Source organism: Catharus ustulatus, chromosome 1 (genome assembly GCF_009819885.2).
Source record: "Catharus ustulatus isolate bCatUst1 chromosome 1, bCatUst1.pri.v2, whole genome shotgun sequence".
NCBI lineage: Eukaryota > Metazoa > Chordata > Aves > Passeriformes > Turdidae > Catharus > Catharus ustulatus.
In genome coordinates this window covers 154999865-155012145 of record NC_046221.1, presented here as the reverse complement: position 1 = coordinate 155012145, position 12281 = coordinate 154999865, and the positions used below count along the sequence as shown (strand labels likewise).

The 12281-nt window shown below is 41.3% G+C and overlaps 1 protein-coding gene across 2 annotated transcripts in view; it reads left to right on the top strand.

The window, feature by feature from the left end:
• KCNQ3 (potassium voltage-gated channel subfamily Q member 3) overlaps positions 1-6952 on the top strand; it is a 192906-nt gene extending 185954 nt beyond the window's left edge. For both annotated transcript variants that reach the window (XM_033057541.1, XM_033057533.1), the window contains one exon: positions 757-6952. In XM_033057541.1, the coding sequence (XP_032913432.1) occupies positions 757-1494 (738 nt within the window). In that variant the 3' untranslated portion in view covers positions 1495-6952. The remainder of the gene's footprint in view (positions 1-756) is intronic.
• The last annotated feature ends 5329 nt before the right edge of the window (positions 6953-12281 follow it).

The following is a 12281-nucleotide window of genomic DNA, read 5'->3' as shown; positions in this document are numbered from 1 at the left end:
GTGGTGGTGAAGACTCACAGAGATCTTGTTCTAATGATCACAAAACTATGTTGCTAGTTTTTCATGAAAGAATTTGCTTACCTGGGAAGTGTGCCTTTTGAAACTGGGTGAATCAATGTCACTGTGTATGGCAGAAGATCCTAACCATGATGTTGAAGTGTTTTTCATTCCTGTAACTTCAGTACTCATCACATCTGGTATTGGTGTGAGCAAGCCCTTTTCCTGCAGGGTCTGTATTCAAAATGGTTGTCTGCTCTTGGGCCCTATCCAAAAGAGAAAGGAAACTAGTCCTGATATGTAACCCTGATGCTGTGGGACTGTTAGGGGGTGTTAGGTCATAGGTTGGACTCAATGGTCTCAAAGATCTTTTCCAGCCTAGATGATTCTGTGAATAACAGAGAACTGGTTTGCATGCAATGGTAATTCCATAAATTGCATTTTGATAGTAGCTATTTACTACAGGTATCAAGACTTTGTCATAACATTATTGAGTCCTGTTGGATCCTGTACTGTTAAATATCCAGCAAGACTAATAATTTTTTGGCACAGTTCATAGGGATGGGTCTTCTTCTTCTGAGGCAGTTAGAGGATAAGCTGTCATGCATTTCAGGATGCTGAGGGAAGGTCATGGTTATGGTGTGTGCCTCCACGAGCAATGAACACGGCAGCACACCACTGCTGGGGCAGTGCATGTATGGAATCATGAACTCTTTTTGAACTGACTTGAGGCAATATCATGATGTTGGTATTTTCCAGGTAAATGACATGGGGAAGAAACTGGATTTTCTTGTTGATATGCATATGCATCACATGGAGCAGCTGCAGATACAAGTTGCTGAGATAAGTCCATTGAAAGAAACCGCTTCTCCTGCAAGGGAGAAGAGAGAAGAAAACAAATATTCCGAATTAAAAACAATAATATACAAATATACTGAGCAGTGTTCTCGTGAAACTCCTTACAACTTCCAGCAGGTTCCAGTCAACAAAGTCAGCCCCTATGGTTTCTCAGCACGGGGTCACACGGCTCACTCACAACCTTTATCAATAGGTGGGCAAAACTCTGGCAAACTGCAAGCCACACCTTCCTCAACTTCATATGCAGAAAGGCCGACAGTTTTGCCTATATTCACATTAATGGACTCCCAGGTTAGCTACCACTGCCAAGGGGACCTGCAGAGCCCCTACTCAGACAAGGTGTCTCCGAGGCAGAGGAGGAGCCTGACGAGAGACAGCGATACCCCCCTGTCCCTGCTCTCCGTCAACCACGAGGAGCTGGAGCGCTCCCCGAGCGGCTTCAGCATCTCCCAGGAGAGAGAGGATTTCCCCTTCGGGCCCAACGGGGGAGCGGCGTGGATGAGGGAGAAACGCTACCTGGCAGAGGGGGAGACAGACACAGACACAGACCCTTTCACACCCAGTGGCTCCATGCCTTTGTCCTCGACAGGAGATGGCATTTCAGATTCCATATGGACCCCGTCCAACAAGCCGGTTTAAAAGTGCGTGTGGGGGCAGTCACTGGTTGGCTTCTCCTTGTAATGTAAGCATACTTTGTATATCTCACTTACTCTACACCCAAAGCTTACTAGTTCAAAACACCAATGGCTGCATAAGATGCATGTGATATTAGTGGTAGTCATTCTGCACCATTTCATACAATTTACTGATGCAGTTTTTTTCATGCTACCAAAACTAAGGAGCTTAGTTTTGAGCATGGTTTGCATGACTTTGCCCTATATAAATGGTACAGCTGATTTCTTCCATGATACGTATCTATCCGGTACTCTTCAATACAAAAATGGTGAATTGGTTACAGACAAGATACAGTGGTCTTTGCTACATTTTGTAAACAGAGCAGCAAAATAAAAAGGTTTTCAGGAACAATATCCCTTTGTGGAATCATAACGTCTGAATCATTTTCCAATACAAGCAAATCAATCTCTAATCAACCAAGCCAAGAATTTCTAATATCAAAAGCAGGGAAAAACCTGAGTTAAAGTATGACCTTATTGAAATGTCTTTGTGAACGAAATGTTTCTCATGTGATCTGTTATATAATTACTCCTGAAATACAATGTTGAAATGAAATTAAGGGTAGGATTTTAAATCATCAAAGCCACCTCCTGGGATTGATCAAAGCTATTTATTTATTGTAAAATGTAAATAGAAATCCCTCAAACTATTTTGAAAATCTTCACCAGTGTTTATAAAATTGCTCAAAGTAGGATTATAATGCTTTTTTTTTAGAAAATCTTTTGCTAAATCTCTTTGTTACTTATGGGGCCAAATTTTCTTTGTTACAAAAACAAGATTGTTCAGTGTAGGAAACACCAGGTTTATACACCCCACTCTTCTATTGACTTAGGTGCTGCTAAGTAAGATGCATAATGTAACTCAGCCTCAGTTTCCCAATCTCTTAATTGAGAGTTACACTTCCACACATGCTCACAGGTTGAAAGGTTCGATTCCCTAATATTTGCCAAGTGCTCTGAGCTCCTAGATGTGCAGAAAATTGCTATTCTCTTCCCTGCAAGTCCTACAGTGTGAGATGCTGCCAGGATCTGTTTCTCTGTGTTTACCTTTTCTCTTGGAAATGGAGTGCTTCAAATCCATGAATGTGTGCTATATTTAAGAATATATGAATAAATAATCACTATTTTTGTCATGTGTCCCTGAGCAACAGAGAGATAAGTATGCTCCCTAGGCCTCAGCATTTTTTAATGGAAGTTGGAAATGAATGAGAAGGAGGAGACCAGGAAAATCACTGGACCATTGGAAAGAAACAAATCACAAGGTCTCACCACTACAGTGGGAATGTAGTACCTATAGAGTTAGTGAAACTAGCATATCCAAATGTCCTGTACAGGTCTTACCTGGTGTCAGTCAATTTGTCCATGAAATAGCATCCATATGATGTCCAGCTTGATGGCTGCACACTCTTTACAGCTGGTGGGAAAGGAAGGACTACAGTCAGTGAGCACAGGGGACAGGAACCAAGGCACACAGCAACTTTAGCATGAGCTAAATCTCACTGTAACTCAGTTATCTACAATCACCAAATGTCTGCTAACTTCAAAGAGAGCAGAAGGTGACGTAGATGATCAGAGACCACGCCATCGGTGTTAAGGCTCTCACCTCTCCCCCACTGATCCAAGGTGCAGCCTCTCTGCCATGGCTCATCCCCAGCTCATGTCCAGAGCAACCTCTGACACTCCACACAACTTCTCCTCTGTGGCCAGGTCACTGACCAAAAAGATGTAAGGATTTGGCCCAAATAAGATGTTAGAAAAGGGACTTTCTGTAGAAACTGCTTGTATTACACTGCAGCTGCACAACTGAGACCCCTTGGCACAGTCAGAGCCAAGAACAATTACTGGGCTTCCCAGTGCTTACTGGGTATTGCTCAGCCCTGCATAGAAAGTGCTCCAATGGACAATATTTTCTTGGGTTTTTTCAACCATAGTAAACTTTGGTTTAATTCCTCAGTATTGTAGACATCTCATAACAGTCATTCCATCCAGGGAGCTTCTGTTCTTTCCCAGATGTGAGCATTGCCTTCATCTTCATTGTTTATTCTCTATTGGAAGAGACATCTAAAGGATTAGGATCTTCTTGCTTCATCTGTTTCTTCAGCTAAATCATGATTCATCCTTCTGGAATGGATCTTCAGGGAGAACAAATTGCTGTTGTTACTGGATTAAATACTGCAGACCAGTTACACCAGCCTTTGAAGACTGGGCTGAGACCATGGAGCTGTTCTAAAGCCAGTAACTATGATGGTATGAGGCACCATTTTGGTAATTACTTAATTTACAAAATAGCACTGACCTGAAAGATCATCTGTGTTTGGCACAATTTTGTGGCTAAATTTGAAAAGAATAAAAGTAAATGACCAAAGTGTAATTCGTTATAATTTGGCATATTGAGAATAATTCTTTGGCCTTTGCAGTTCTTGGAAATACCTGGGTTGTACCTGTCGCAGGCTTTCTGAAATAGTAATAGATGTCTGTGGCAACTTGTGAGATTTAACCCCCACATGACAAGAGAATGGAAAAGAATGAGAAATTACTTTAACATTGCTACACTTCTAAAGTTGATGTAAGCATGTGCTAGACAGGCCTACTTCAGTTTTCTTGTATGTCAAGGGCCTGTCATTCCTACTGATTTCATCTGAGTTTGGTCCTTCTTTAAATGTTTTCTAGAGCTAAGCAATCAAAAATCAAGGCAGCCAAAAAGCAGGTGCAGTCTGATCAATTTGTTTGTGACTGTCTTTGGCAGTGGCTATGCCATGCTGTTCCCTGTCCAATTCCCACTGAAATTTTTCAGTTCAGGTTTCTGTTTTCTTTTCATCACAGGTTGTATAAAATAATCTTTTCCCAGAATTAAACCCAGTTGAAAAATCCATAAATAGGCTCCTTATAAAGGTATGTTCTTTCCAAGAGAAAATCCAAGGCAGAGCAGAGACTTGGATGAATATTCACCTGCACCCAGAGCACAGCCCCAGGGAAAGCAGGATTTGGGCTGTCCTGCACCCTGCACACTTTGCAGCTGAACTGTCTTGAAGTCAGTATTTTCTCTGCCCTGCTATCACCAATTTGCAATATACATCTTAAAAGTGTCAGGTCAGGTATTTGTAGCCACATCGTGAAATATTTAATATACCAGATAAGATCTGCCTCTCCTTAAAAAGCACTGGTGATAAACTCAGCAAGATCATCTGCAGTAGACATCTGTGGATCCTGTGAAGCAGATCCAAGAAGTGAGACAGGCAGATCTGATTAACTTATTTTAATATTTATTTTTCCTTCTTAGCACTGAAACCTGTCACTGCTCTGTTCATAGGGGTGCTGTTCTTAGCAGCTCTCTGCCTTTTCATCATGAGGATTAAAAATAGGGCATCCACCAGTTCTGCTGTCTGTGCTGACAACAGATACGTGTCAAGGTGTCACCAGCAAGAGATCTGAAAGCCATCCCTGGTCTGGGCTGTGCACACAAACTTCATCAGACTCCAATCAGGATGGGTCCAGGGAGGGCATCCACCTTGGAACTGTGATTTATGTTCCAGCCATAGATACTGGACAATGCAAAATAAACTGTGGGTGATCCTAGTAAGATTAAGAAGGTCAAGATCTGTTTCCACATACGAGGAATCTCTATTCTCAATTCCATTTGGGAAAGGCATTTTGGTCTAAAATGGCCTTCATAATAGTAATTCATTAGATTTATATCTTCTTCTTCGTGATGTTTCAGTTTAAGAGTTATCAATTCTCTTTGGGTCAGATCTTTCTAGCATATTGACAGACACTAGCACTTTGTTTGCATGTACTTAACATTAAAAAGTATTAATGACTTTGATGACTCTCATTTCAGGCCTTGAGATATTTTTGAATTTTTGAGTAATTTGAAATTGTGAAGATTTTCTCTGCTCTCCTTGAAGTAAGTTAGAAACCTTCTCACAGTGATGTACTGGGAGCAGGGCTGGGTTCTAATCTGCCTTTTTTATAAATTTCTGTGAAGGACAGCACTGATCTGGAGACATTTTTCTTGGCTACATTTTAAGAGTGATTTTCAGTTCCTAACAAATGCCACATGTCTGGAAGTTTTCAAAAGGTCAGTCTGTGTTTACATTGTGTGCCTCTCTTTGCAGCATCATTATCAATTAAGCTTCCTCATTTTAAATGCAAACTGGGATTATTTGATTAAAGCAAAAGTGAATCCTTAGTTGAAGTATGAAGGAATGATAAATGTGGTTTATGCTCTACTTCAAGAGCTGACTCTTAAAAAAAAAATCGAGTCAGGTAATGTCTGTTGTCCTTGCCTTGGCTTTTCCCTACCCTGAATTTATCAATCTGGCTCCTATCAAAATAAAAGGGAATTCAAACCATGGAGAGATTGATTAAAAAGTCCCTAAATGGACTTTGGCTATATTTGCTCTGTGTTTATCTGTAACATTGCTGCATTATTACAGTCCAGAGTGGAAATAGTTTAAAATGTTCTGCTTCCAATGGTGGCCCATGAGCTCTGCAGACTAAAACCCACCTGATCCTGGGCTAGGGGGGCACTGCCTTGTGCCCTCAGGAGAGCACCATGGTCCAGCCAGTTTGCAAGATCACAGCCTAAAGCAATCAGAAAATGCAGAGTAAGGAGCACCCTCACCCCTGCTGGGAGCCCAGCTGCTGCACAGCTGTCACATCTGCTTAGGTAAGGACTAAATCCATCCTGAGCATGTGAGGAAAGAGCTCGATCTGATTCCTTGCACCCCACAGCCCCCACCTCTAAGCTCTAGGTGCCTAAGAACTGCAAACCTAAATCTCCTACAGCACCTCATGAATTTGGTGGGATGTCACTTTTTCAGGAGCCCAGCTGGATGTGGGTGTTCAATTTGAAGATTGTTTTGAAGAGGTGCAGAGGGAAAAGATGCATTTTTAAGGGTTTGTAGCTGGGCACTCTGGGAATGAAGATCCTGGGTATCACTTTTCCTTCTGGTTTTTTAGGCTGTAAGATTTGATCCTTCCCAATTCAGCTTTGAGTAGCTGCCCTCTGAAGTTCATTGAAGCAAAATACTGAAAATGGGATCCTATTTCCATCATGAAGAACATGCTGAGACTGAAGGTTACATAGGCAAATGCATTTTGTTTTCTAGTTATGGCATCTTATTATTACTAGTATTTGTGCCTTGCTCACTGAAATCTTCTCCATGCTACAAAGATGCTTTTCAGATTCTGGCTGACAAGGGAACACAACTTTTATACAAGTGGCCTTTAGTGCTCTTTATAATATTATTTATTGTAATTTTTAAACTGTATGTGTAATTTCTATTCTGGCACTGTCCAATATTTGAACAAATTTAATATGTTTATTTCAATATATTATGCAAACAATACTTCTTAACTGATTTTTTTATGTTCTGTCTTTAAAAACTGCACCACTTATTAATAAATAGAAATTTCAATTATGATGTGGATGCATTTATTTTAATTTAAATCTTGATATCTTCACACATATTCAAAGAATATAATGTCAAATATACCCCCAGCAGAGACATTGGTAAAGACCATTTTGACTTCATCTAGGCAGGACTAAACCCAGCTACAAGTAGGTTTTATATGACTTTTATATCCACAGCCAGCCTGCCAACACACAGTAGATCCCATTATTTGTGGCATCTTTTTGTTTAGTGGCCATGTACAGTAATTTCACGATTATAAGCCGCACCTGATTTTAAGGCACATGTTACAATACATCTGTTGAGGGTGGGGGCAGTGATCCTTATCTCAATGGCAGATATTCTGTAATGGGCCATCCATTGAAACCAGGCAGGGCATTGTTCTTTATCTTTTCACAACCCACCCTTCCTCCAGCCAGTCATTTTCTGCTCATGGCCATTGAGTCCCACTGTGGGACTGATAAAATTACTGCATCCCATTGGAAGTTGCTCCAGCCAGGGGGAAGAGCCCAACATTTCTTATCAAGATAAAAACAGAGGTTTTGGGACACTAAGGGAGCCCCTTTCTCCACTGGACTCCAGAGGAAAACCGGATTTCTCCACATCACCACTGGACTTCCAGAGGGAAACTGCACCTTGTACAGGAGCACTGCTCCAGCTGAGCCACATCTGTCACTGCAGGAGGATGCAGCCACCATGGAATGGGACTGCTGCCAACACCCTGCCTGACGGGGTGTCAGGTTGTACTCTGACTTTGTCAGAGCTTGGGATTTATTTCTTTGTAGTACTGTATTTCTATTTTAATTTCCCTAGTAAAGAACTGTTATTCCTAATTCTCATATTTTTGCCTGAAAGCCCCTTGATTTCAAAATTATAATAATTTGGAGGGAGGGGGTTTGCATTTTCCATTTCAAAGAGAAGCTCCTGCCTTTCTTAGTAGACACCTGTCCTCCAAACTAAAACAGCAACTTTTCATTCTTTGTCCATATATAAGCCGCACCTGATTATAAGCCGCATTTTGGGTTCGGACCAAAATTTTAGTCAAATGGTGCAGCTTATAACCGTGAAATTACTGTAATTGATATGCCTTTGAGCATAGGTTTGGGGGGAAATGAAAAGTGGGGGGAATGCATTCATATTGGAGATATTAATGTGCTAAAATATTATGGAATTGCAAGCAATATATAGAGAGAACACACTAATGGCACAAGCATGATCAGAATATCCCCTGCAGGGAATTTGCTTGAATTCTGCCCCTGGTTCTGTTGCTGCATTTCTGTGTCTGAATGAGACAGGAAAAGAAACACATGAAGCAGCAACTCTTCCCAAAATTTTCGCTGGACACAGAGAGATATTTTTAAGGTACTCTCTGTGGTTTTGCTTTTATGGCCAAGGAATCGACTCTGCTGAGCACTTGAAATAGAACCTTAAAAAGGGTTTTTAATTTTTTGTGGTAGGTAAGAAAAATATTCATAATTTATGCCATGTGTTATCCCACTTCTAGATCACTGTAAAGTGGGAGTAATTAAAAGATCCTTTCGTATTTAACATTAAGTTGTAGTGCTTTTGAATCTGTTTGTTTTAAATGAGTAAATTTTAATAGAAGTAATAGCTAAATAAGAAATAGGGTGGATGTCAGGGTTTTAAAGCCAAGGGGTTTTTTTATTTTCCAAAGGTTGACAGTTTGTGTTTTTTAAAATTAATGCACCAGGGTATGGAATTCTGAACCTTTTGGGGTTCAGGGGTTTTTCAAGTGTCTTCACTTTTATAGACACCTTTACTCTGCATTGTAATTACTGCCTAGCAGTGAATGTCCCAGCTTGAACTGAGGGCTTGAGCTGAGCCCTGCAGCTGCCAGGCACAGCAGTGACATTTTCCTGAGGATTTCACAGACAGCAGGTGAACCACTGGGCTTTTGTTCACCTGCACTGAAAGGAATTGCATTAAAGTTTCCCCCTGGCTGTCACACAAAGACCTGACAAATCACTGGATTTCAGTAAGGCACTAGGTCTGATCTTGTAAGAAATGGGCTCTAAAATGGGAAGAAGGTGTGACACCTGTTCTCAGGCAAAGCCCTGCTTTTATCCAGAGGTGCAGCCTGTGCTGACATCTCTATGGGATTTTGGGGATCCTACACAATTGTTCCTTCCTAAGCAGAATAAGGTTTAGGGTCAGCAGTTTAGAAAGGGTACAAATTGAGTCCAGTATGGCTCAAGCAACAGTGTCAGGAGTGGAATTTTCTCAGTGTATCCTTCTGTGTCTTTGCAGGATGCTTTGATTTTTAAGACTCACCAGGGTAAAATGGTTGCTTGATTAACAGAGCATCCTCCTGGACTACAGAGAAGGGATGGAATCAGGGAAGCCAAGTCCCATGGCAGAGAGCAGCAGGAGAACTGGACATTATTTTAAAAATTGCCCTCTAAGATAATGGCTGGCAGCCCTGTGGGTTTGGAACAGCACCACAGCTTCTCTCCTACTCCTTTGTGTCAGGTGCAGATGGACAGCAGAATACAGACCAGAAATCTTGAAAAAAGGTGTAATATGTGCTATGAATGTTTTGGCAGATTTGATGGGATCACTTACATCTCTGACACATATCCTATCAGAAATAAAATCACTGGATAAGTCATTAAATATTTTCTAACTAAGTTCTGGACTGCTGAAATTTCTTGGTATCTAATCAAGGCTTTATGAGGATCTATGTTCAAAAATGCCAAGTGCTTGATCACAAACTAACATCTTTGGAAACCTCCACGGAGCAGGGCATAGTATTGTGTAAAAACCCTCATGTATTGTAACTCCCACACAAATAAGAAAACCACTAGGACCCTCATGCCTCTCCACTACACATTTTCATTATCTTCATGGTTCCTTTTTTTCACTTTTTCTCCTTTTACTCCCTCAAGAGTGTACATGAATTCAGAAAAAGCTTCACAATATCAGACATTTCAAAAGAAAATGTTCCCTATATTAGACTAGTAAAAATATGAAACGTTCTTACTGAAAACTGTGGAGTTTAATGCACATTCTGTTCAGGAAGTTTTGTGGTGTTAGTACCAATCTCAGCAAAACTTTGAAAAAAAAATTAAAAAGAAAATTATATAAAGGACATAAACTCTTTGCAGTTCTAAATAAATGTTCTGAAATGGGAAAGGAATTCTATGAATGAGAATAAACACAGGTTTATGTATATAACTATATATTTGGGGTTTTACAAAGCAAAGTCCTTGGTTCTGCACTTGAGTCAAAACAACCCCTGCAGTGCTCCAGGCTGGGGGCAGGAGGCTGGAAATCTGCCCAGAAAAGGACCTGGGGTGCTGGTTGAGAGCAGCTGAACATGAGCAGAGTGTGCCCAGGTGGCCAAGAAGGCCAAGGGCACCTGGCCTATGTCAGCAGTGGTGTGGGCAGCAGGGCCAGGGCAGGGATTGTCCCCTGTGCTGGGCACTGGTGAGGCCACACCTCAAATCCTGTGCCCAGTTTTGGGCTCCTCACAGCAGGAAAGGCATTGAGGTGCTGGAACATGTCCAAAGGACAATGGAACTGGGGCAGGGTCTGGAGCACAGGTCTGATGAAGGGCAGCTCTACAGCTCCCTGAAAGGAGGCTGTGCTTGGGGGTCAGTCTCCTCTCCCAGGTAACAACAGACGGGAAAAGAGGAAATGGCCTCGAGTTGTGCCAGGGGAGGTTTGGATTGGATATTATGAACATTTATTCAATGGAAGGGTTGTCAAGCTGTCCAGGAGGTGTCCAGGGAATCAGCATCCCTAGAGGTATGTAAACAATGTATAGATGTGGCACGTGGGGATGTGGTTTAGGGGTGGGCTTGGCAGTGCTGGGTTAATGGTTGGACTCCATGATCTTAGAGGTTTTTTCCAAATGTAATAATTCTGTATTTCTTTATATAATTTTTCTTTTAGGAAATGAAATGTTATTCTTCTGAAAAAACAAGATTGACAAAGAAAGAGTAATACATTTAGAGAATTGTCCTTAATGAAACTTGTTCCAAAAATAAATATAATAGAAGGATATCGGTAAAATCTGAAATTAAAACTTTAGAGAGCTAGTACATTTCTTAATTTAAAAAAAAACTATATAACTTGAAAAATTGTAATGGTAGAGGACTAACAGAGAAGTGTTGAAGTGCAATCAGGTTTCTTCAGAATAAATGAAATTCACTCGATACTTTTCTAAATAAAATTTCCTAAACAAACACTCAAAGATGCTTTCATGGAAACATTTGCCACAGTAAAATGAAGTGTAACTGAAAATACAACTTCAATGCTCTGGAGAAAACTTGGGTTAAGTTTGCTTCTTTGCACTCTATTTAAACACAGCGTTTTGTCTCTCTGCACATCAGCATCTGGTGAGAGAGAGGCACATCTGGATTTGTGTTTTCTAGCAAGGTAAATCAGACAGGTTTGCAAGGTGCTTTAGGTGTCACAGTGCTCCAGGTGCCAGGGCTCATCTCTTAGGGCAGAGATGGTTCCTAGCCCAGCCAGAGAGCAGGGTGGTCACACCTGGGGACACTCACACCAGGACAGAGCAGCTGGGAGGGGAAGCTGGTTCGTGCCACTGCCTGAGGTCAGGAACGTATGACTGGAGCTCCTGCAGTCACTTACACATATTGCAGTTTCTATAGAGAAATGTGTGCTTTTAATGGTGCCTAAAGGCCTAAGAAAAAGCCAGAAGGAAGAAGCAGAGCATTGCTCTCAGCCCAAAGAGAGATAGAGCTCCAACAGCCAGACTTCATTTTCTCCCTCCTTACCAGAGTGTCACACCACACTGTGTCTTACAGGTAATTTCTTACAGGCATTTCTTGAATTTATTTTTGTGTTTATTTAAATTGCATTACCAGGGCCTTACTCGGTGCAACCTTCAGCAAATGGATGCATTTACTAAGTAATTTATTTGAATTGTGTGTCTATACTGTGTTACTGTGACACTAAAAATATCTTGTTTTCCTGTTCTGGATTTTGGGATGCTGGTTATGGACACAGGGCTGCCACACAAAGGGATGCTGGAAAAAGGAGGCATGTAAAGACTATACTCCTGAGAAAGCTACTGCTCAGAGGGATGTTCTGAGTGAGAACACTGCATTGTCCCCAAGAGTCAAAGTTGGGGCTGAACAAAAGCCCCCTCCCAGGTCACCTGAGCATTGCTCAGCAGCTGAGGAAAGTTAAAATTACAGAGTCCCAGGGTAAAACACAGCAAGAGGCAAAACCTGCTGAAAGTCTAATTATCCTTGTAGGCAAACATCAAACGGCTGGAACTGATCCCAGCACACATTTTCCTGGCTATACCTGGTTTTGTCAGCTGTTACAGAGAGGACTTTCATCCCAG